At 37.4% G+C, this 25,568-nt stretch overlaps 1 protein-coding gene across 1 annotated transcript; it reads right to left on the bottom strand.

Moving 5' to 3' along the window:
* Positions 1-3,001: 3,001 nt before the first annotated feature.
* Positions 3,002-25,568, bottom strand: LOC146729894 (uncharacterized). Its single transcript, XM_085494706.1, has 6 exons — positions 25,389-25,568; positions 12,097-12,286; positions 6,427-6,623; positions 5,564-5,649; positions 4,463-4,563; positions 3,002-3,097 (listed from the first exon to the last, which is right to left on the bottom strand). The coding sequence occupies exons 3-6, from the start codon at positions 6,579-6,581 to the stop codon at positions 3,002-3,004; spliced, it is 438 nt and encodes a 145-aa protein (XP_085350832.1). The 5' UTR covers positions 6,582-6,623; positions 12,097-12,286; positions 25,389-25,568.

Here is a 25,568-nt window from a genome sequence, read left to right on the forward strand (position 1 = left end):
TCAGAAAATACTCGACATTCAAGACCAAACCAGCTAAAAAAACGTCTTAGACAACAAAAACTGAACTTGAAATATCAAACTTTTTGCAGGGCTTGATAAAATTGGTATCCTCGGGGGCGGACATCCGGGCATTTTCACCGCTTGGCAACCCTGGCGGTGAAAACAAAGGCCAAAAACTCGCAGAAAACGATATTTTGGGATGGTGGTTGAAACTCCCCTGAACAGTATAACAATGTTAGGCCTACGTGTGTAACATATATAAATTTGATTGTTCAGGATTACTTCAAAGTTGAGTTTGTGTTGTTTTCTCAAATTTTCACCGGCTAGACCGCCGTTCCACAGTAGCGCGAAAAGAGCCTATAGAAATGCATGTACAGTGGTGCGCGTCTTAGCAACGTGGAATGTCTTGTGACGTAGCTCCGCCCCCGAGGATACACCTTTCCTATAAATATCGCACTCTAGAGAGAAAATGCTTCAATTACGTACCTTGATGACATAAAGGTCGTTCAAATTGTCAATATTGTTTTAGTCTGTATATGGTTGTCCATCAACGAAGCCTGTGTTTTATATTTTTTACTAAGGGCACCAAAATAAACTCCCTAGGCATCGAAAGAATTGACTTTTTATACCTCTGTGAAGTCCTGAAGGTATACAGGTTTGGTATCTCGAAAACAGACATTGAGGCTTCCATGAATTTCAGACAATAAAATTGATTGAAGGAAATACCTGAAAATACTTTTTGGGTGTTTTGTATGGAATTTATTTTCACTGATTTTTGACGAGTTGAATGTAAAATATAGGAAAGGTATATGCGCTGAATTTTATTTTCAATGAATCATTTATTTAGCGAAAATAGCGAAAATTAATTCCAAGCGAAAATAAAGTATTTTACAGTATTACTAAAATGTCAGAAAACGATATTCATTTGAAATTAACATTCGTATACATTTTATTTTTTGTCCATGTCGATTCCTCACACTTATTTGGTGATAAATTTCTTTGTAATGTTCAAAGTTCAAAGGTCATGAAGTTATGAATTATGAACAGTTAATGATAAAATAATATGATAAAATTACACATTAATATTACACAGATTCCCATTAGAAGAGCAGCCACAGTGTTTGTTACACCCAGGTGACCTTAGCCTATCAGATCACTTGTTACATGTAAATTTCACATTAAGATAATCTCTGATTGGTGGAGTCAGCTTATGATGTCAATTATGATTACATGTGGTACTGTAAACTGTGTAATTTATGTTGCTAAAGTAATCCAGAATAGTGTAAATTTGTCAGAGCGCCCTCTAGTGACAAAAATGAGACATTTAACTGACTCACAATAATTTGTCTCTTGTGAATTACAGCAGTTTACAGTTGAAAAAAAAGTCAAATTCAGATGCAGTTTTAACAGCAAATTTTCAAGATCCAAATATAAACTTTCAAGAACAAAATTCGAGACACTGCGAAGCTTAAATTCACAGAATATTGCAGCACAATGTGATTCGATTTTACTGCTATGACTTGCATTGTCCAGTTTGTGCAACTCATTATCGATTTAAAAATAAGAATTTTTCTTGCTAAAATTGATAGTGCAACATTCTGCACATTTTTGTATTTTTTATATTTTTATAATTTGATATTTTTGCTTCAAATGAATATAATCTCTCATTGCATGCAGATTCTGATCAAATTCTCAGAAAGAAAAAAATTTAATTTTGTGAAAAAAAGTTCATTTTTGTTTTCGAATGATTAAATCAAAGTGCATCAACCTTCTAACCGAGAAATGACGATTAACAAAAATATGTATAAGAAAGACACAAACACACATGTGGAAGCAAAGTTGGTTTTGAGGAATACAGGACAACACACAACAATGACAAATTCTGATGGACAGACAACTGTGGAAGTAAAAGAGAGAAAGACTATGCCTGATTGGATGATAGGGTAAAATAGCCACTTATTCAGCCAATCAGAAATAATCTTTCAAAGTTAAATCAGAACTATGAACGAATAGAAGAACAGACTGAAATTTGAAATCAAAGATCATAATTTGCTAACATCAGTGGAGAAAAGAGACAACAAACGTCAAAATTCGAGAACATCAGTGGAGAAAAGAAATGAGTAACAGCAACAGGTAAGACGGAGCCTATAAATACAGTTTTCAATAGTTGAATAAATCAGACAATAATTATAAACACATGGAGTCAGAAGTCAGTGGACACAGCAGATAAAGTACCGGCACTGTAAAATATTTTTTTTAGGAATTTACTGTCACTGCAAAATTACTATAACCATCAAAAATTCTTGTGCTATTAGAATTTAGAATGTGAAATGAAATTATCCTTGTTTTTACACATGAGTATGTCACATCATACGGGATACATATCAAATACATTGCAGTGTGCTTAATTATATGCTTTAATTATTAAGGATGTTTGTAAGCGTGATTGCATTAGGAAGATTCCAGTTGAGTTAAAGCAAATTTATAAGGCAGAATTTGATATGTCAAAAAAAAAATCAGCAAACAAGCTGCTCTCTGATTGGTCTGACTGTTAGGTTTAAGGGTTGGGTAGCCAATCAGGTACAATGTTTTATGTAGTTTTTCACTGACTCGAAAGTTCTGGATTAGATTCCCAGAGCTAACTACAAGTCAGTATAAATCTGAGTATTGTCTGCCATAACATCCAAACACGCAGTATTCGGTTTGGAAGACTGGTTTGCATGTGCGCTTGCAATTAACATCTAAGACAAAAAATGTCAGGAGAGACAACAGTGACTGTCACCTGGTGTGAAAAATATTACCTGGCACCAAAATATTCAAAAAAAAATGTTTGTAGTGAAATGTTCATTGTTAATACTAACATTTTACTAGACTCATACAAAAGAGTATTTTTTTAAATATTTTTTCCCATGTTTTGCATGATGTGTCTCACACACAACAATAAGTGAGTTCACAGTGATAATAAATTCCATGTAACATAAATTACTCTACAGTAGCAAGTTCATCTGAATGGGAAAATGGAAACAATACCTGTTTTGTTGTCGTCAATTGCTACCAGTGCTTGCGTCAACTTGAACTGCAGCTTCTCGATTGTATTCTAAAAAACAAAACAAAACAATATTAAATTATGAAAACATGAAATCTAAAATTTAAGAATTTAACGCAATAATGCAAAAAATGCACTAAAATGCAAAATATTTCAATATTTTTCAAAAATTCCTTTATTAAGGTAGAATGCTACTTCTAAGTTTTGTGCATGGGCAAATATTTTACCGTCACTAGCAGCAGTAAGAATATTTTGTGTCAAAATCTGTCTACAATGAATCATCTTAGTATTAGCACAGATCTTAAAAAATAGGTTTATGGTATTAATCAACATTATGTGAACTTTTTTGGTTCATTGTCAATCTATTTTTAGAGAAAAACTGTCAAATAATATGCATAAAATTTAAATTTAAGCAGCAGTTTCCATAGACCACAATGAAAACACATTTCCTCTTTAAAAACCATTAGAAATATTGTCAATTTTGTAATACTTCTAGACATCAAAATGTATCTTGTAAGACACTGTATATTTTTTTTTCACCATGTGACCGAAAATAATTTAGAGATATTGAGAATAGTGAAATGCTACAAAACGGACAAAACATACTATTCTCACTGAATTTTATTTGTGTATTTTCTCTGAACAGAGTGTGGTGACCAAATATTTTTAACCTATTTTCTTAATCCCTGTAAGATGATCCATCAAATAAGTAAAAATAAGGAAAATGACAATATTTTTACTTTTGTGTAGCATTCTATCTTAATTTTTAAGTAAATGGCTACAAAAAATATATCCATATTTATAGAAAAATATTGAATATATTACATATATTTGAATAAATATGGATATATTTTTTTGTGGATGTGAGGAAAGTTGACTTAGACATTCAAAGAGCTAACAATGGGACAGACTTTGTTCCGATTTAGTGAAAATCCCCCGAAAAATAAAATTGTCATGCAAAGAAGATAAGAACATTATAGCATATATGGTGTTTACACGTGGGGGGGGGGGAGGCTAGCCTAAACTAGGTTAGTCAAAAATCCGTGGTTTAAAACTCTGGAGCGTTTACACGTATTGCTGGTTTAGTTTAGATCGGCATGACGTCATCATTTTTTGCGCCCTCTTCAGTAGAAAAGCAGAGAATACTATCCTCGGGGGGTTGTACCTGTGTTCATATCCTCAATTTCTAAGCTTTTAGTTTCAAGAACCCCAAAACCTTCTTAACCCAAGCAGTGTTACACTTCCCATTTCCAGATCTTCAGTTTCAAGGACCCCAAACCCTACTAAACCTAGCTGTGTTCATATCCCCAATTTCTAAGCTTTTAGTTTCAAGAACCCCAAAACCTCCTTAAGCCAATCAATGTTCATAATCCCATTTTCAAATCTTCAGTTTCAATGACCCCAAACCCTACTAACCCTAGCTGCTTCTGTTTGTGTTTTCTGTTTCTGGATCTCCAGATTCTTGATATCAATTTGTTTATACAGTTTTGTCATCTGGTCTTCTTTGTCTTCAATTTCTAAAAAAAAGGAAAAAACTTTAAACATGTTTGTTGTTGTTTAAAAAATATGCCCTGATTTTTTATTATTTATTTATTAAATTCTTGAATACTATAATTTTTCCCGCCAAAATTGTGATAATGTTTACAAATTATTCAATGATTTTAATAATAATTTAATACAAAAGTGACATAACTTTCTATTGCGTGAAAAATGACAGCTTTTTTTGTGAAAGTTCAGTTTTTGAAACATTTTCAGTTCCAAGTTGATGCAACTTCTATGATTTTTTTTGTTTTGTATACAAACAACAATTTCATGACATGTTGTACCAGTAAGAATTATTTTTGCCAAAATTTTGATGACCCCTGACTAAAAGTAACTAACACTGAGTTATTTTCCGGTCACTGCGAGATCTTGCATAATGCATGAAAGGCGCAGACCAAATGTTTGCCGATTGAATTTACATTTTTTTGTAGTTCAATGTCGAAACTTGCAGAGAGGAATATGATGTTAATGACCTCTTACTTCATCAAAATTGACCACTATCATCTCCTTGTATTGCCCTGCCTTGTAATGCTATGGGAAGTGCGCCCTCATTTCAGGGAAATCATTTCCTGTATCACACCTGGCCCAGTGCGTCCAGCTTTCATCAATCAAAACAAAACGTGTCATTCTAAATTATGTCTCGTATTTGAGGTAAAACAATCGTAATTACACATATAAGGCTAGGTGTACGATAAAACCTTTATGGACTGGATGCTGCCCTCAGTCGTACGGCATCCTCGCAAGCTTTGGTGCACAACATTGGGTCAAAAAAGTTGTATCCAATCCATAAAGAATATCATCAAATATGTATAGCACCTTATTAGGCACGGAAACACCTCAAAAAGTAATTTCTCATTTATCCAATCCCATGTGATGTTTTGACGTCACCATGAACTTTGTTTGTCCTGTTTTTACGTTCAATTTCAAGCATTCTACGTGATCTTGCAGTTTACCATCATAACTCGCCATACTAACCTGTTTGTGCACCAAGTAATTTCTCTGTTAAACTCTGAATGTCTTCCTTGGCCTGTGATAAAGCCTTCTCTAATTTCTTCTTGCTCCTAGTATACAGACAATAGGCTGTTATAATAGTTTGTTCACAAATGATGTAATTAAACATTAAGTAATGTAATAGAAACAAGGGAAAAAAAGTTAAAAAATCAATCTGTTATTCAGATATTCTCTAAAATTACTACGCTATGACAACCTATATATCATCTGAATGCTTGGAGATGGAAATGCAATTATAGTGTATACGTCGTATTAATTAATGTTAGTCTGAGTGCCATTCAACAACCATGGACATATGACTCAGATCTTCTATGATCATAACCAGAGACATTTACTGTGACCTCTCAAACCAGAACAGGTCATCTTGTAATTATACGGAAAATAACCATTAGTGTTTTGAAGAAAATCAGTTAGCACTAAAACACTAACTACATGGGAAAAATATACATGTATAACCATCATGGTGCAGCCAGACATAATATATTTTAACCATATGGTCTATAAAAGATAGCCATGACCATGGAAGATCTGACACTACAACTCAACTATCATGGAAGTTCTGACCATGTTCTGCCAATGGTCAACCATGATCATGGAAGTTATGGTTGAGCATAGTCATCGATGTTCAACCATGATTGAGCATTATCATGTACCACTGCAATTAGTTATTGGTTATGATTGACCATCAAATACCATGGTATACCATGTTTGCCCATTTGCTTGGGTAATAGAACAAATACAGTATCTTTTTTTTCCACAGTGACACATGAATATCAAAACTGGAACCTCCCTGACTGATACATGTGAACTATTACAATGTAACTTACTTTGTTGCAGCTTTTCCACCAGTTAACGTGTGCACGTATGTCACCATTTCATGGTTCAGTTCTTGTAGTTTCTGTGAAGCACTCGCCGCTGTATTCAGTGCATCCTGTATACTGTCAGACACTTCCTCTAAATCGATATCGTTTCCTTTCGGCATCAACTCGTCTTCATCGTATGTATTGATGGAGCTTACAAAAAACTATAGAAAAAACAACAACAAACTTTAAGATGGTATCAGGGGAGGGATTGGCACAAGAGGGTGCCATCTGATTTGAATGGAACATTTCGAAGTCAGTGAGTCGTAGCCCATCAGTAACGCAACAACGTCCCTTCTATGAATTTCAGCAATTTTTTTACAGAATAATCCTAAACATAACTTAGAAACATCTCGTAGAAAAAAAGGCTCTAAAATGATATCTAGTACAATACAATTCAACCGACAGCCAGTTTGACGCCACAATTTCTTGCTGGAGCACGAGTTCTACGCGTGATTTTATTGCGTTCAAAATTGTTCCATTCCAAACTGCGCATGTACACACACTGTGGTTTCTCAAAATGCATACTAATTAGGTAACATGTCACTGACAAAAGTTACTAAAAACATTTTGAGCAATAGTACTAGAGTGAAATATAAACATGCCTCCACATTCTACATGAATTTCGTAACTTGCTATGATCAGGGTAAAGAAAAAACATGTAGTTACTTTCAACAATTTGCTAGAGCCTGATCAAAAACATGTCTCAAAAAACACCTTTACATCAGTATTTCGATATATTTTTTTGACTCGTAAATATAGAATCTGTCAATTTAGAACTATCATGTATTCTATCGAAAAGCATTTTGGCACAATGTTACTGAAAAGATGATTTTTTTCATTGCTCATGAATATTAATTTATGCAAATTAAACAATTATTTCCACCAATCGTGTCATGCAACTCCCTCCTGGATGGTACGTTAGTATTCAAATTAAAGGGCACTGGTCACCATACCATGCCCTGTTCGCAGGCATTATTAAAGGTCAGTGGTTGCAACAGTAAGTTGCATTTGTGATTTTAACCTTTTCACCGCCAGTTCTCTCTTTTCATCACAAATTCACAAAATACTCCTGTTTATAGTCTGCACTTACCTTCAGAAGCCTGAGACAAAAATAGCCAAATTTTTTGAGTAAAAACTGAAAATTGACTCAAATTTTGTCTGTTGGCTCCAAAATTAGAGTTCATTCCCAAAAATATTCAAGAATATAAAAACAAGCAGCCTATCGGCTGAGATAGCTCCACTGTTAGCAATGCACATTTCAATTAAAGAACTGAAGACATCATTAGAAAATGAACACTATGAATAGTATCAAAGCAATCGGACTTACAGTTTTTAACAAGAAGTCGAAAATATCACTTTTTACCAAAAATTACAAAAATATTCACCAAAATAAATTAATTAGAGAATTGAAGATATCATCACAAAACGAACAAATTAGAGAGAGGTCCACATGTAGTACCTATATATGTAATATCAAAGCAATCGGACTTACAGTTTTCAACAAGAAGTCTAAAATATCACTTTTTACCAAAAATGACAAAAATATTCACCAAAATTAGAGAACTGAAGATATCATCACAAAATAAACAAATCTGAGAAAGGTCTACATGTAGTATCTATATATGTAATATCAAAGCAATTGAACTATTGGTTTTTAACAAAAAGTCGAAAATATCACTTTTTACCAAAAATTACAAAAATATTCACCAAAATTAGAGAATTGAAAATATCATCACAAAATGAACAAATCTGAGAGAGGTCCACATGTAGTACCTATATATGTAATATCAAAGCAATCGGACTTGTGGTCTTTAACAAGAAGTCGAAAATATCACTTTTTACCAAAAATGACAAAAATATTCACTAAAAATAGAGAATTGAAGATATCATCACGAAATGAACAAATCTGAGAGAGGTCCACATGTAGTACCTATATATGTAGTATCAAAGCAATTGGACTTGCGGTTTTTAACAAGAAGTCGAAAATATCATTTTTTACCAAAAATGACAAAAATATTCACCAAAATTAGAGAATTGAAGATATCATCACAAAATGAACAAATCTGAGAAAGGTCTACATGTAGTATCTATATACGTAATATCAAAGCAATCGAACTTACAGTTTTTAACAAGAAGTCGAAAATATCACTTTTTAGCAAAAATGACAAAAATATTCACCAAAATTAGAGAATTGAAGATATCATCACAAAATGAACAAATCTGAGAAAGGTCTACATGTAGTATATATATATGTAATATCAAAGCAATTGAATTTTTGGTTTTTAACAAGAAGTCGAAAATATCACTTTTTACCAAAAATTACAAAAATATTCACCAAAATTAGAGAATTGAAGATATCATCACAAAATGAACAAATCTGAGAGAGGTCCACATGTAGTACCTATATATGTAATGTCAAAGCAATCGGACTTGCGGTTTTTAACAAGAAGTTGAAAATATCACTTTTTACCAATAATGACAAAAATATTCACCAAAAATAGAGAATTGAAGATATCAACATGAAACGAACAAACCTAAGAGAGGTCTACCCAAGGTACATATACACCAAGTATCAAAGCATTCAGGCTTGTAGTTTTCAAGAAGAAGTCGAAAAAGTAAAACATTGACACGGACGACGACGACGGACAATCACTCATATGATAAGCTCCGCTCGACCAAGTCGACAGTGGAGCTAAAAAAGTGCAGAAAAATTTGGACGAGAAAGTTTTGTGGTGAAAAGGTTAAGTCAGTTTTTTTTTACCTCATTGAGTTGTCCTAAAAGTTTAGCTCTCTGCGTGCAGGTATCTTGATACCCTACGATAAATACTACAACCTCCTGATGGTATTTCTTCTTCAGTATTGCAACACCAATGATTCTTTCAAGTTCAATCTGAAAATAACATCAAAGAATTTAACTATACACCAAATTATTTTACATTTAGCATCGAAAACAACAGAATTTGTATCTGCATTTGTTCAAAAATGTATCTTCAAGCATTCTAATGTTCAAATTTTCCCTTATTTGGGATACTGTAAAATAAACACTATACAGAACACCCAAAAAGTATTTTAAGTGAAAATTAATTTCAGCTAAAATAAAGTATTTTACAGTATACATATACTTTATTTCAGGGGGCAAACCACTAAGATGCAAACTGTGGTTAGACTAGAGTTCAAGGGGCAGACTATATGTTGTTTACCACATAGGTAATAGGTTATTGTTTTATCCAGCATTTTAGTCTCAAGTTTTCTTTATAATTCCTTAATGATTTGTTTTCATCTATATTTTGATTTTAACCCCTCCCCCTCATCGAAAATTACATTTTACCCCTAATATTGAGTAACCTTGAATACTGACATTAAAATAAATTTAGATACCATACCAGGTTGCCATGGCAGCAATCTCTAAATACCACGGTAACCTATATCAACACCGTTGATGGCAGGCTAAATTGCTGTTTCCAATCACTTAGGATACATGCATAGGGTCACATGAACACATTGTAAAAATGAATTATCAAATAAAAAAAATTAGACAGAAAATTATTTACAATTATTAAACTGCAGACTGAAAATAATTGTCAGAAACTGTGGAATAATGTGCAAACTTAAATTGGGAAACGATTCAAGCAAACTCATGTGTGTGTTTGTTTGTTAATTGGTTACTCACCAGGTCTGGTACCAGTATTGCAGACTTGTTGTTGTTTACATATTGTTCATTTAATTCAAACTCATTGATTGTCTGAAATAAATGAAAATTAAAAAAAATTGCAAAATACAGCCCTGATAGGAGGAATCTACTAATAGTTCCAGTAAAAATGGCTCATAATTTTGGAAACTAGTAGCCAGGTCTGTAATAGAAGATGGATAAATAAAAAAAAATTGAATAATACAGCCCGGGTAGGAATATACTAGTTGTTCCAATTTCATAGTTTCATGGCTCAAAGTTTCGGAAACTTTGGTTGCTAGGTTACCATGCACTTTAGTTACATACACCAATAGAGTTCACAAACAAATTTCCAGTGAACATATGCTGAGATTCGTAAGCTATTTTATTTTCACTATTACAAATTATTATGATTTGATAATTTAAGGGCATTCGTAAAGATAAAATTTGACAAAGATCATTCATTATTCCGTGTCAAAAGACATGAGAGAAATTTCAACTGCTACAAAATGTCGTAATTTTCCCTGAATCAAAGAATCTTGAGAACTCGTCTCTCATAAAGTTAGAACAGTTAATTATATTTCAGCTTCAGTTTTTTACAGAACATGTCAGACATAGAAAATAAATATGCAAATTTTGTGTGTCATAATTTTTAGTTCTAAATTTTACTTTCATTTATTATCTGAATTCATATTTTCCCCCAAAAAACAAAAAAAAAAACAATTTTAATGACAGAAAATTTGAAAAAAAATTGAAAATACGTCACTTTTTGGAAAATATATTTACCATTTTACTTAATTTGTTAAGTCATACTACCAATGGGTTATCAATGCATTTGTGTCATTTAATTGCTATGCCCTTTCTGACATTACTAAATGCAGTACCGGTAAATTAAAATATTTTTCAAAATTACTAAAAATCTTAAAATGAATTATTGATAGCTAAATTTGTTTTACTATATTAATATATGTATCACAAATGGAAAATGTTTGTTTGTTTCCTTTTTCTTGTCTCAATTATGAATTTTACTAATTATTTTTACTTTTAATAAAAGTGGGAGGCAGTGTTTGTAAAAACATGAGGAAGGTGATTTTATTTACACAGACTGATTAACAGCAACAGATGGCCTAAGCAACTGGTTGAGTCACAAATTTAGACTTCCTTCCTACCACAAACCAACGACAAGCAGCTACAGAGAAATTACTAGATTTGAAGATTATTAGTATGGGTCTATTCTTGGGGGCAGAGCTACGTCACAGAATGTTCTATGTTGCTAAGACGTGTACCACTGTACCATGTATTTCGATGGCCTCTGATCGAGCTGGTGTGGAACGCCGGTCAAATAGCCAGGGAAAACAGCTGAAGTCAAAGAAACAGCACAAATTATGAGACAATCTTGAGCAACAATGTTCAAGAGTTTCTCCACAACTATCCCAAAGTACAGTTTTCGATCGTTGTTTTCACCGGTTACCGATGGTTGCCAGGCAGTGAAAATGCTAGGATGTTCGCTTGCGAGCATATATGGCAATGTGACGGCTGATTCAAACTTAAAATTATTCTTAAATGTATAAAATAATAATCTGAATTTATTTTAAGAAAGTTAAAGAAGAGCAGAGGTGTGGCTTTTGACACTCTGTACATGAAATTTGAGATCTATGAATGAATTCTGTTGATAAAAACAACTTGTATGTGCTGCGAAATGCCCTAAATATCGGGTATAAAACGGGTTGTGAAGCATAAGCCTTTGCATTTTTAGCATACATTGTCATCGTCGATTACATGTTTGTCCCAAGTATCGGTAGACTACCCCTCCACTTTAAATACTTCTTAAATATTCAGTTTATCTTTAAAAATTCATGTTTTATGAAAAAAAAAACATTTCCCACTCAATGCAAAAAGATCGTACAGCAATGTTAACAAAACATTTTAATTGAAAACTAAATAAATTTATTATTTAAAACATTTACCTTGTTCACCCTCAATTGTATTTTTTCCAATTATTCTTTGGTTTCATCTGAGACTCATTTAGCTTTAGCCCGGGTTGTTTTGTCAATTACGGCCTGTGCGGGAGCATCTCCCCGGTCAAGTATAGATATCGACGAGCCAATCACAGGGCCCGCTGACATCCGACGGGAAGTAGCACTCATTGTAAATTATCTACATAGAAAAAAAATCAAACAAAAAAAGTAAATGTTAAGAAGTTTTCATAATATTGAATTTCAATATTTTTGGAAGACATATATGATTACTTTAGGGTGGTCTGTAAATATTATGATCTTGTTTGATGTTTTTCAAAAAGGAATCAACTTGGTGATGTCACTGTGCAATTTGGTGATGTCAATGAAACTTAGTGATGTCACTGTGCAACTTGGTGATGTCAATGAAACTTAGTGATGTCACTGTGCAACTTGGTGATGTCACAGTGCAACTTCGTGACATCACCTGTGCAACTGGGTGATGCCACTGTGCAACTTGGTGATGTCACTGTGCTACTGGGTGATGCCACTTTGCAGCTTGGTGTTGTCACTGTGCAACTTGGTGATGTCACAATGCAACTTGGTGATGTCACTATGCAACTTGGTGATGTCACTGTGCAACTGGATGATGTTACTGTGCAATTTAGTGATGTCACTGTGCAATTTAGTGATGTCACTGTGCAACTTGGTGATGTCACTGCAACTTAGTGATGCCACTGTGCAACTGGATGATGTCACTGTGCAACTGGGTGATGCCACTGTGCAACTTGGTGATGTCACTGTGCAACTGGGTGATGCCACTTTGCAGCTTGGTGTTGTCACTGTGCAACTTGGTGATGTCACAATGCAACTTGGTGATGTCACTATGCAACTTGGTGATGTCACTGTGCAACTGGATGATGTTACTGTGCAATTTAGTGATGTCACTGTGCAATTTAGTGATGTCACTGTGCAACTTGGTGATGTCACTGCAACTTAGTGATGCCACTGTGCAACTTCGTGACATCACCTGTGCAACTGGGTGATGCCACTGTGCAACTTGGTGATGTCACTGTGCTACTGGGTGATGCCACTTTGCAGCTTGGTGTTGTCACTGTGCAACTTGGTGATGTCACAATGCAACTTGGTGATGTCACTATGCAACTTGGTGATGTCACTGTGCAACTGGATGATGTTACTGTGCAATTTAGTGATGTCACTGTGCAATTTAGTGATGTCACTGTGCAACTTGGTGATGTCACTGCAACTTAGTGATGCCACTGTGCAACTGGATGATGTCACTGTGCAACTGGGTGATGCCACTGTGCAACTTGGTGATGTCACTGTGCAACTGGGTGATGCCACTTTGCAGCTTGGTGTTGTCACTGTGCAACTTGGTGATGTCACAATGCAACTTGGTGATGTCACTATGCAACTTGGTGATGTCACTGTGCAACTGGATGATGTTACTGTGCAATTTAGTGATGTCACTGTGCAATTTAGTGATGTCACTGTGCAACTTGGTGATGTCACTGCAACTTAGTGATGCCACTGTGCAACTGGATGATGTCACTGTGCAACTGGGTGATGCCACTGTGCAACTTGGTGATGTCACTGTGCAACTGGGTGATGCCACTTTGCAGCTTGGTGATGTCACTGTGCAACTGGGTGATGTAACTGTGCAACTGGGTGATGTGACTGTGCAACTTAGTGATGTCACTGTGCAATATGGTGATGCCACTGTGCAACTGGGTGATGCCACTGTGCAACTGGGTGATGCCACTGTGCAACTTGGTGATGTCACTGTGCAACTGGGTGATGCCACTTTGCAACTGGGTGATGCCACTATGCAACTTGGTGATGTCACTATGCAACTGGGTGATGCCACTTTGCAGCTTGGTGTTGTCACTGTGCAACTTGGTGATGTCACAATGCAACTTGGTGATGTCACTATGCAACTTGGTGATGTCACTGTGCAACTGGATGATGTTACTGTGCAATTTAGTGATGTCACTGTGCAATTTAGTGATGTCACTGTGCAACTTGGTGATGTCACTGCAACTTAGTGATGCCACTGTGCAACTGGATGATGTCACTGTGCAACTGGGTGATGCCACTGTGCAACTTGGTGATGTCACTGTGCAACTGGGTGATGCCACTTTGCAGCTTGGTGATGTCACTGTGCAACTGGGTGATGTAACTGTGCAACTGGGTGATGTGACTGTGCAACTTAGTGATGTCACTGTGCAATATGGTGATGCCACTGTGCAACTGGGTGATGCCACTGTGCAACTGGGTGATGCCACTGTGCAACTTGGTGATGTCACTGTGCAACTGGGTGATGCCACTTTGCAACTGGGTGATGCCACTATGCAACTTGGTGATGTCACTATGCAACTTGGTGATGTCACTGTGCAACTGGATGATGTTACTGTGCAATTTAGTGATGTCACTGTGCAATTTAGTGATGTCACTGTGCAACTTGGTGATGTCACTGCAACTTAGTGATGCCACTGTGCAAATTAGTGATGTCACTGTGCAACAGGGTGATGTCACTGTGCAGCTTGGTGATGTCACTGTGCAATTTTGTGATTCCACTGTGCAACTGGATGATGCCACTGTGCAACTGGGTGATGCCACTTTGCAGCTTGGTGATGTCACTGTGCAACTGGGTGATGTAACTGTGCAACTTAGTGATGTCACTGTGCAATATGGTGATGCCACTGTGCAACTTAGTGATGCCACTGTGCAACTTAGTGATGCCACTGTGCAACTTAGTGATGTCACTGTGCAACTGGGTGATGTCACTGTGCAACTGGGTGATGTCACTGTGCAGCTGGGTGATGTCACTGTGCAACTGGGTGATGTAACTGTGCAACTTGGTGATGTCACTGTGCAACTGGGTGATGTCACTGTGCAACTTGGTGATGTCACTGCAACTTAGTGATGCCACTGTGCAAATTAGTGATGTCACTGTGCAACAGGGTGATGTCACTGTGCAGCTTGGTGATGTTACTGTGCAACTTAGTGATGTCACTGTGCAATTTTGTGATTCCACTGTGCAACTGGATGATGCCACTGTGCAACTGGGTGATGCCACTGTGCAACTTGGTGATGTCACTGTGCAACTGGGTGATGCCACTTTGCAGCTTGGTGATGTCACTGTGCAACTGGGTGATGTAACTGTGCAACTTGGTGATGTCACTGTGCAACTGGGTGATGCCACTTTGCAGCTTGGTGATGTCACTGTGCAACTGGGTGATGTAACTGTGCAACTGGGTGATGTGACTGTGCAACTTAGTGATGTCACTGTGCAACGTGGTGATGTCACTGTGCAACTTGGTGATGCCACTGTGCAACTTAGTGATGCCACTGTGCAACTTAGTGATGTCACTGTGCAACTGGGTGATGTCACTGTGCAGCTGGGTGATGTCACTGTGCAACTGGGTGATGTCACTGTGCAGCTGGGTGATGTCACTGTGCAGCTGGGTGATGTCACTGTGCAACTGGGTGATGTAACTGTGCAACTTGGTGATGTCACTGTGCAACTGGGTGATGTCACTGTGCAACTTGGTGATGTCACTGCAACTTAGTGATGCCACTGTGCAAATCAGTGATGTCACTGTGCAACAGGGTGATGTCACTGTGCAGCTTGGTGATGTTACTGTGCAACTTAGTGATGTCACTGTGCAATTTTGTGATTCCACTGTGCAACTGGATGATGTCACTGTGCAACTGGGTGATGCCACTGTGCAACTGGGTGATGCCACTGTGCAACTTGGTGATGTCACTGTGCAACTGGGTGATGCCACTTTGCAGCTTGGTGATGTCACTGTGCAACTGGGTGATGTAACTGTGCAACTGGGTGATGTGACTGTGCAACTTAGTGATGTCACTGTGCAACGTGGTGATGTCACTGTGCAACTTGGTGATGTCACTGTGCAACTTAGTGATGCCACTGTGCAACTTAGTGATGCCACTGTGCAACTTAGTGATGTCACTGTGCAACTGGGTGATGTCACTATGCAACTTGGTGATGTCACTGTGCAACTGGATGATGTTACTGTGCAATTTAGTGATGTCACTGTGCAACTTGGTGATGTCATTGTGCAACTTGGTGATGTCACTGTGCAACTTAGTGATGCCACTGTGCAACTTAGTGATGTAACTGTGCAACTGGGTGATGTCACTGTGCAGCTGGGTGATGTCACTGTGCAACTGGGTGATGTAACTGTGCAACTTGGTGATGTCACTGTGCAACTGGGTGATGTCACTGTGCAGCTGGGTGATGCCACTGTGCAACTTGGTGCAACTGGGTAATGTAACTGTGCAACTGGGTGATGTCACTGTGCAACTGTGGGATGTCACTGTGCAACTGGGTGATGTCACTGTGCAGCTGGGTGATGCCACTGTGCAACTTGGTGCAACTGGGTGATGTCACTGTGCAACTGGGTTATGTAACTGTGCAAGTTAGTGATGCCACTGTGCAACTGGGTGATGTCACTGTGCAACTGGATGATGTCACTGTGCAACTGGGTGATGACACTGTGCAACTTGGTGATGTCACTGTGCAACTGGGTGATGCCACTTTGCAGCTTGGTGATGTCACTGTGCAACTGGGTGATGTAACTGTGCAACTGGGTGATGTAACTGTGCAACTGGGTGATGTCACTGTGCAACTTAGTGATGTCACTGTGCAACTTGGTGATGTCACTGTGCAACTTGGTGATGTCACTGTGCAACTTAGTGATGCCACTGTGCAACTTAGTGATGTCACTGTGCAACTGGGTGATGTCACTCTGCAACTTGGTGATGTCACTGTGCAACTGGATGATGTTACTGTGCAATTTAGTGATGTCACTGTGCAACTTGGTGATGTCGCTGTGCAACTTGGTGATGTCACTGTGCAACTGGGTGATGTCACTGTGCAACTTAGTGATGCCACTGTGCAACTTAGTGATGTCACTGTGCAACTGGGTGATGTCACTGTGCAGCTGGGTGATGTCACTGTGCAACTGGGTGATGTAACTGTGCAACTTAGTGATGTCACTGTGCAACTGGGTGATGTCACTGTGCAGCTGGGTGATGTCACTGTGCAACTGGGTGATGTAACTGTGCAACTTGGTGATGTCACTGTGCAACTGGGTGATGCCACTTTGCAGCTTGGTGATGTCACTGTGCAACTGGGTGATGTAACTGTGCAACTGGGTGATGTGACTGTGCAACTTAGTGATGTCACTGTGCAACTTGGTGATGTCACTGTGCAACTTGGTGATGTCACTGTGCAACTTGGTGATGTCACTGTGCAACTTAGTGATGCCACTGTGCAACTTAGTGATGTCACTGTGCAACTGGGTGATGTCACTATGCAACTTGGTGATGTCACTGTGCAACTGGATGATGTTACTGTGCAATTTAGTGATGTCACTGTGCAACTTGGTGATGTCACTGTGCAACTTGGTGATGCCACTGTGCAACTTAGTGATGCCACTGTGCAACTTAGTGATGTCACTGTGCAACTGGGTGATGTCACTGTGCAGCTGGGTGATGTCACTGTGCAACTGGGTGATGTCACTGTGCAGCTGGGTGATGTCACTGTGCAGCTGGGTGATGTCACTGTGCAACTGGGTGATGTAACTGTGCAACTTGGTGATGTCACTGTGCAACTGGGTGATGTCACTGTGCAGCTGGGTGATGCCACTGTGCAACTTGGTGCAACTGGGTAATGTAACTGTGCAACTGGGTGATGTCACTGTGCAACTTAGTGATGTCACTGTGCAACTGTGGGATGTCACTGTGCAGCTGGGTGATGTCACTGTGCAACTGGGTGATGCCACTGTGCAACTTGGTGATGTCACTGTGCAACTGGGTGATGCCACTTTGCAGCTTGGTGATGTCACTGTGCAACTGGGTGATGTAACTGTGCAACTGGGTGATGTGACTGTGCAACTTAGTGATGTCACTGTGCAACTTGGTGATGTCACTGTGCAACTTGGTGATGTCACTGTGCAACTTGGTGATGTCACTGTGCAACTTAGTGATGCCACTGTGCAACTTAGTGATGTCACTGTGCAACTGGGTGATGTCACTATGCAACTTGGTGATGTCACTGTGCAACTGGATGATGTTACTGTGCAATTTAGTGATGTCACTGTGCAACTTGGTGATGTCACTGTGCAACTTGGTGATGTCACTGTGCAACTTAGTGATGCCACTGTGCAACTTAGTGATGCCACTGTGCAACTTAGTGATGCCACTGTGCAACTTAGTGATGTCACTGTGCAACTGGGTGATGTCACTGTGCAGCTGGGTGATGTCAATGTGCAACTGGGTGATGTAACTGTGCAACTTGGTGATGTCACTGTGCAACTGGGTGATGTCACTGTGCAGCTGGGTGATGCCACTGTGCAACTTGGTGCAACTGGGTAATGTAACTGTGCAACTGGGTGATGTCACTGTGCAACTTAGTGATGTCACTGTGCAACTGTGGGATGTCACTGTGCAGCTGGGTGATGTCACTGTGCAACTGGGTGATGCCACTGTGCAACTTGGTGATGTCACTGTGCAACTGGGTGATGCCACTTTGCAGCTTGGTGATGTCACTGTGCAACTGGGTGATGTAACTGTGCAACTGGCTGATGTGACTGTGCAACTTGGTGATGTCACTGTGCAACTTGGTGATGTCACTGTGCAACTTAGTGATGCCACTGTGCAACTTAGTGATGTCACTGTGCAACTGGGTGATGTCACTATGCAACTTGGTGATGTCACTGTGCAACTGGATGATGTTACTGTGCAATTTAGTGATGTCACTGTGCAACTTGGTGATGTCACTGTGCAACTTGGTGATGTCACTGTGCAACTTGGTGATGTCACTGTGCAACTTAGTGATGCCACTGTGCAACTTAGTGATGCCACTGTGCAACTTAGTGATATCACTGTGCAACTGGGTGATGTCACTGTGCAACTTAGTGATGTCACTGTGCAACTTAGTGATATCACTGTGCAACTTGGTGATGCCAATGTGCAACTGGGTGATGTCACTGTGCAACTTGGTGATGCCACTGTGCAACTTAGTGATATCACTGTGCAACTGGGTGATGTCACTGTGCAGCTGGGTGATGCCACTGTGCAACTTGGTGATGTCACTGTGCAACTTGGTGATGCCACTGTGCAACTGGATGATGTTACTGTGCAACTTGGTGATGTCACTGTGCAACTTGGTGATGTCACTGTGCAACTTGGTGATGTCACTGTGCAACTGGGTGATGCCACTGTGCAACTTAGTGAAGCCACTGTGCAACTTGGTGATGCCACTGTGCTACTTAGTGATGCCACTATGCAACTTGGTGATGTCACTGTGCAACTGGGTGATGCCACTGTGCAACTTGATGATGCCACTGTGCAACTTGGTGATGCCACTGTGCAACTTGGTGATGTCACTGTGCAACTGGGTGATGTAACTGTGCAACTTAGTGATGCCACTGTGCAACTTGGTGATGCCACTGTGCAACTGGGTGATGTCACTGTGCAACTTAGTGATGTCACTGTGCAACTTAGTGATGTCACTGTGCAACTTAGTGTTGTCACTTTTACAACTATGGAAAGTGATGATGTCATTGAAAAGCTTGGTGAAGTCACTAAACATTTGTGCATGCAAAATTGTGGCTCAATAAGCTAAGCCATGGTAACTTAATTTATGACATTGTGAAATGCCCATATATGATGGGATCTGTAAAAAAAAGGCCAGAGACATCTGCTCGTACTTTGCTTCCCTGACAATAAAATGACACTGGCAGGAAAGAAATACAAGCTAGCACTGGTATACTGTAAAGCCGTTTATTATCACTAGCATTTCATTTCACTATTTTAATGTTTTGAGCATTTTCACTGGGTTCACAGACTTGGCAGGAAAACAATGGGTTCTATTGTTACTCACATGTCTATATGGATTTTATTTACCTATCAGCAAAAATACTGTAAAATACTTTATTTTAGCTGGAATTAATTTTCGCTGAAATGACTTTTTGGGTATTTTGTATGGAATTTATTTTCACTGATTTTTGGTGAGTTGAATGTAAAATATAGGAAAAATGGTACCGTATATTCGCCGGATTTTATTTTCACTGAATTATTCCTTCGGCGAAAATAGCGAAAATTTATCCCAAGCGAAAATAAAGTACTTTACAGTAGTTAAAATTAAAAACCAGTGAATAATTAATATGTTTACAGTAAGTTTGGTTAGTTACATGTGTAGTCTCACAACAATGGATACATTTACTACTGTAAATCACTATTGTACACAAAGCAACTAGTCTATTTTAATCTCAGTCACGGTTGAAAGATTATTTCAGTCAGATTGTCTATCAAAAAGTTGCAGAGCAGTGTTACTGACATACATACCACAGAATTCAGATTTTTTAAACTGAAAACAAATATCAGTATTATGAAAAAAAATCTCACAATACTTTACAAGAAAAACAGCTATGGTACTACAAAATATTTTATTTTCGCTCAGGATTTATTTTCTTATTTTTCGCTGAAGGCACGAGTTCGTGAAAATAAAGTCCAGTAAATATACCTTTTTTTATATGTTATACATTCAACTCATCAAAAATTAGTGAAAATAAATTCTATTCATAATACCAAAAAAGTATTTTCAGTGAAAATTAATTCCAGCTAAAATACCGGGGGGGGGGGGGGGGGGGGGTAAGGTATGACATAAAATTAGCAGGGTAAGTATAGGAGTCGGATGGTGTCACTGTATCACGAAAAATAATAGGTGACGAAATTACTACGTGGTGGATACAGTGGGCCAGTTTAAATGAAATGTCATTATAGGGCTCCCTCAGCCCTCATTGTAATCCTAACTTTGTCCCCACCAGTGCCCCTCCTATATTTTAATTTGATATGCCCCTCTTTAAGAAATTGTATAGTTACCAGGAGGGGCATGTAGAATTATATTGCTGGAGTGATATAGTTTAGGTTAGGGGTGGGGGGGGGGGGCTTAAAGAAGTCATTCTGTTTAAATCAGAGGTGAAACTAAGGTCTGTCCACCTGTTACAGACAGGCAGATTTTAGCTGGAACAGGTAAATTAAGGTCTGTCCACCTATTACAGACAAGCAGATTTTAGCTGGGACAGGTAAACGTAGAAATTGCCTGTCCCTGTGGAATTAAGGCCTGTCAACCTGTTCAAGATAGGCAGATTTTAGCTGGGACAGGTAAATGTAGAAATTGCCTGTACCGTGGAATTAAGGCCTGTCCACCTGTTCAAGATAGGCAGATTTTAGCTGGGACAGGTAAATGTGGAAATGGTCTGTCCCTGTGGAATTAAGGCCTGTCAACCTGTTCAAGATGGGCAGATTTTAGCCAGGACAGACAAAAGTAGAAACTGCCTGTGGATTGAAATATGACCTATTTTGATCTTTAAAAAACCTCTGTTATTTATGTAATCACATTTATTATGGTTGGGAGGAGGGTAGGGGGATTATTCAAGGTGACGAAAGTTCACTGGAGGTTAAAGTTATTCATAGTATGGTTTCTATAACAACGCAGTCATGTACTACACAAGTACTGACCACTCTGTTGTTAAGATTCTCAGGCTGCCGTATCAAGATCAGAAAGATAAGGCCTGTGTCAATACTACCAATACTAGTACTCACCAGTTCGTAGAGGTGAACTCTCTTAGCGGTGTCATCGCTAAGAACCAATCACCAAAGAAATTAAAAAACTGTTGTGTCCTGGAAGATTCACTTGATAAAAATAATACTCAAAAATCTTTGAAATCTAGCAAGAGGGGTTGGGTAACTGTGATGTTCAAAATTTTGAAATAAAAATATAGGGTCATCGAACTACGCTTTCCACAAAAGCAACCTAAAAAAATTTATCAAAAACGTGTGTTTTAAATAGTTTACAATTGGTCCCTATGACAGAAAAATTATATTAAATAACATTTTGTTCAGTGACCTATGCTAAAAAAAGTCTATGTAGTATCAAGTGGGCTCCATATGACTGTCACAAAAAATGGAGAATTTTGAATAATTATGTTACTGTAAAATATTTTAGCTGGAATTAATTTCTGCTGACAACAATTTGTTGGGGTTTTGTATGGAATTTATTTTCACTGATTTCTGACAAGTTGAATGTAAAATACAGGAAAAAAGGTATATTCACTGGATTTTATTTTCACTGAATAATTTCTTCAACGAAAATAAAGTATTTTACAGTAAGTTATCCATGGAAAATGACTTGCATGTATGTGAATCAACACTCAACGATTCTTGAATTATTTACTGTGACCAATCTTTTCTGTGTTCTAATTTAATGGTACAGAACTACCTCAAAATCATATATCGTATATATAAATCATATAAATATAATCATATTTTCATATATGTCAAAATTGAATTAATTTTGTAAAAAAAACAAACATTTTCATGATTTCTTGAAAATCAGGAACTTTTTCTCTGAAGGTCATGCAACAGCGAGTGTTAGCGACTTTTGTAGTTACATACTTTATTACGATACACAATTAAGATCGTATTATGAGCGAACTCTGTGAATTCAAAATGCCACAAAATAAACTGAGATGAAATAACCCCAGTTCTTTCCTACTTAAAAATGATTAATTTTCACTGGGTTTAAATTTCGCTTATTTAGCATTTCAGGCATATTTAGTGGGTTTTAAATTCTCGGTTTTATCATTTAGATAATGTGTTCTGTGCTAAATTTTACATATTCACTGGGTTTTAATTTAGCGCATTTTCCAGTCAACGAAATAAGCAAAATTATAACCCAGTGAATAAATAATCCTTTTACAGTAGACTTACACATACATTTGCATTATTATTTCTAGAAATGTCTGTTTTTCTGATTTCTCACAATTTATGAATTTCAACACGATTTCCTTCGGAGGGTGGGTATGCAATTACAAATCTACTTAGTTCCTTATTTGGAGGCATGGTAATGTAATTCCCAGTTCTCGAATCGATAGCGTTTGCGTATTCATCGTTTGTGCGCATATTGCGTGACCTGAGGTAAACCGGAATATTTTGTTTTATTTGCTGTAAATTACACAAATTTTTTTTAGCAATGAATTATTGAATAATGTCCTAAGCTAATTGTTTGACAACTAAATCCCTGCTTTTACCAATCATTTCAACGCCAAACAAAAAGTTTTCGCATATCAAAATCTTTCTATTAGTTAGTTTGACCATTATTTTGATAAGAATTGTCACCTGATTTTTGTTAACATTTTGAAAATGGCCACATTCAAGTTTCTGCATTTCTTCTCTTCGACCACAAACAAACTAATCACACCTTAATTCTATATTTTTTTCGATTTTTTTTTTCGTGTTTTGAAATGACCTCCATCGACTTAAATCAAACTTCTACAACCATGTAACATATTTCAATCACACAATTATCATAATTTTATTAATTTTGCTACGAACAATTAAGCCACCTCCTAAAAAAAATAGTTTTTCATCAAACCACTTGGTCTGATGTTCCTAAGTTATGTTCAACATTTTTTGAGGGATTTTTACTTTGTGAAAATTTCCTAAAATTTATTTTTCTACCTACATAATTAAAAAAAATAATGTTCATAGACTGAACAAGTTAAAGGCTATTTAAAAACGGTATTGTATAATATTTTGATAATTTGGGTTAAAAAAATAAAAATTGAAAATTCGGAAAATGCTTTATACGCTCAAAAAAAATAATATCTTTGTACAAATTACGGACTAATAAAATAGCTGATTACATTTTACATCTCGCCCATGTCTACGAATTTACATTTTTTATTTATTTAAATTAGATCGTAAAATCTGTATTAGAAGCCGCATCCCTAATATAAGTCGCACCCATTCTTTTTGAACAATTGAGAACCATAAATTCACTATTTCTCATATGTGCAGATGCTCTAATAGAAGCTGCATCCCCTCTGTTGCATTGTAACATTTTAATAGAAGCCTTGGCTTTTAATACAGATTTTACAGTATTAAGAAAATAAAAATAGTTGATTACAGCTTACGAAAATACCCTTTGCCGACACTCAAGTTATATTGAAATTTTTTTGACAACACTAGTTTCAATCACTCTTTAAAGTGTAAGATATATTCTCAAAGACGGAGCTATGTCACGATCACCCAAACGTTGCCAGGACCAATCATAAACAATTGACATTAAATATTTTGATTAACACCTCGGTTTTCCCCACGCTAACCAACTTTCCCCCACGCTAAAGAAAAAAATCTCTTGTCTTCTACTGACTTCCTGCTACAGTCCATCTTTCAGAATAAGCTTAGTGTTCTCAGCAGGAATTTAAATACATCGGTGGAATTGTTCCATCAGTTTAGAAAGTATGAGAAAATTACTGTAAAAGGGTTAATTATTCACTGGGTTTTAATTTTGCTTATTTCGCTGACTGCAAAATGTTCTAAAATAAAACCCAGTGAATGTGTAAAATTTAGCATAGAACACATTATCTAAATAATAAAACTGTGAATTTTAAACCCACTGAATATGCCTAAAATGGTAAATCAGTGAAATTTAAACACAGTGAAAATTAGTCATTTTACAGTACCCATCTATGTGGAACTACATGTAAAAGCATGTATTTTGTTTCCCTCATAGTATTTTGCTTATTATGAAAACATATTTTAATTTTATTCTACACTTATAGTCACTTGTTTTTCTTAAAATTGTGTGAGATAATTTATCTCATGAGAGTAAAAACCGAGGGACAAAAAATTAAACCATTGTGTCTGGTGAAAAAACTTGAAGCTCAGAAAAATAAAAACAGGAATCACGTTCAATCATGCTGACCTTGAGGGAGAACTTTGTTTTGTAAATATTACGAGTGACCATGACTTCAATCAGACACCGATCACTCCGCGATAACACTAAATATAGCTTATGTTCTTCTGAAACTTAAACTGTTACGGTGTAAACATGACAATTTACGTTTCCTGCGAAACTCGATCGCCGAAAACAAGTGTTTTTTATCGAGAACGCTTAGCGCCATTGTCGGGTGATATAACTATAAAAACAAAACAGAGAAACTCGACACTACAGGTACATGGTACGTACTTCAGATATGCTACAATCTCGGTACCCAGTATTTTAGTTCTAGCGGGGATCGTGGCCTGGAGGCGATTGTTCCAGTTCGCTGCATCGTAAACAGCACACACGATAACCAACGTCTCGTTGAAAGTGTTAATCGTTTTTTATCATGAATCGCTTAGTGATTTATTGTCATCGATTAACGATTAATTAGCTACGTAAGACCGATAAAACTCACCGTAAATGTGAAACAAAGATTAAACTTTGACTCTGTTGAGCATCACGCCGTAATTTTCACCAGGACCGTTCGAATAAAGCTCAGGAACGCAAGATCTCCAATCTTCTGTCAATTCCCCATGTCCGCCATTTTGCTGACCGAGCTCGCCATCATGCTTGGTCACGTGATAGTTGTTGCCTA

This window comes from Saccoglossus kowalevskii, chromosome 20 (assembly GCF_978046115.1).
Source record: "Saccoglossus kowalevskii chromosome 20, keSacKowa6.1, whole genome shotgun sequence".
In the NCBI taxonomy this organism is placed as follows: domain Eukaryota; kingdom Metazoa; phylum Hemichordata; class Enteropneusta; family Harrimaniidae; genus Saccoglossus; species Saccoglossus kowalevskii.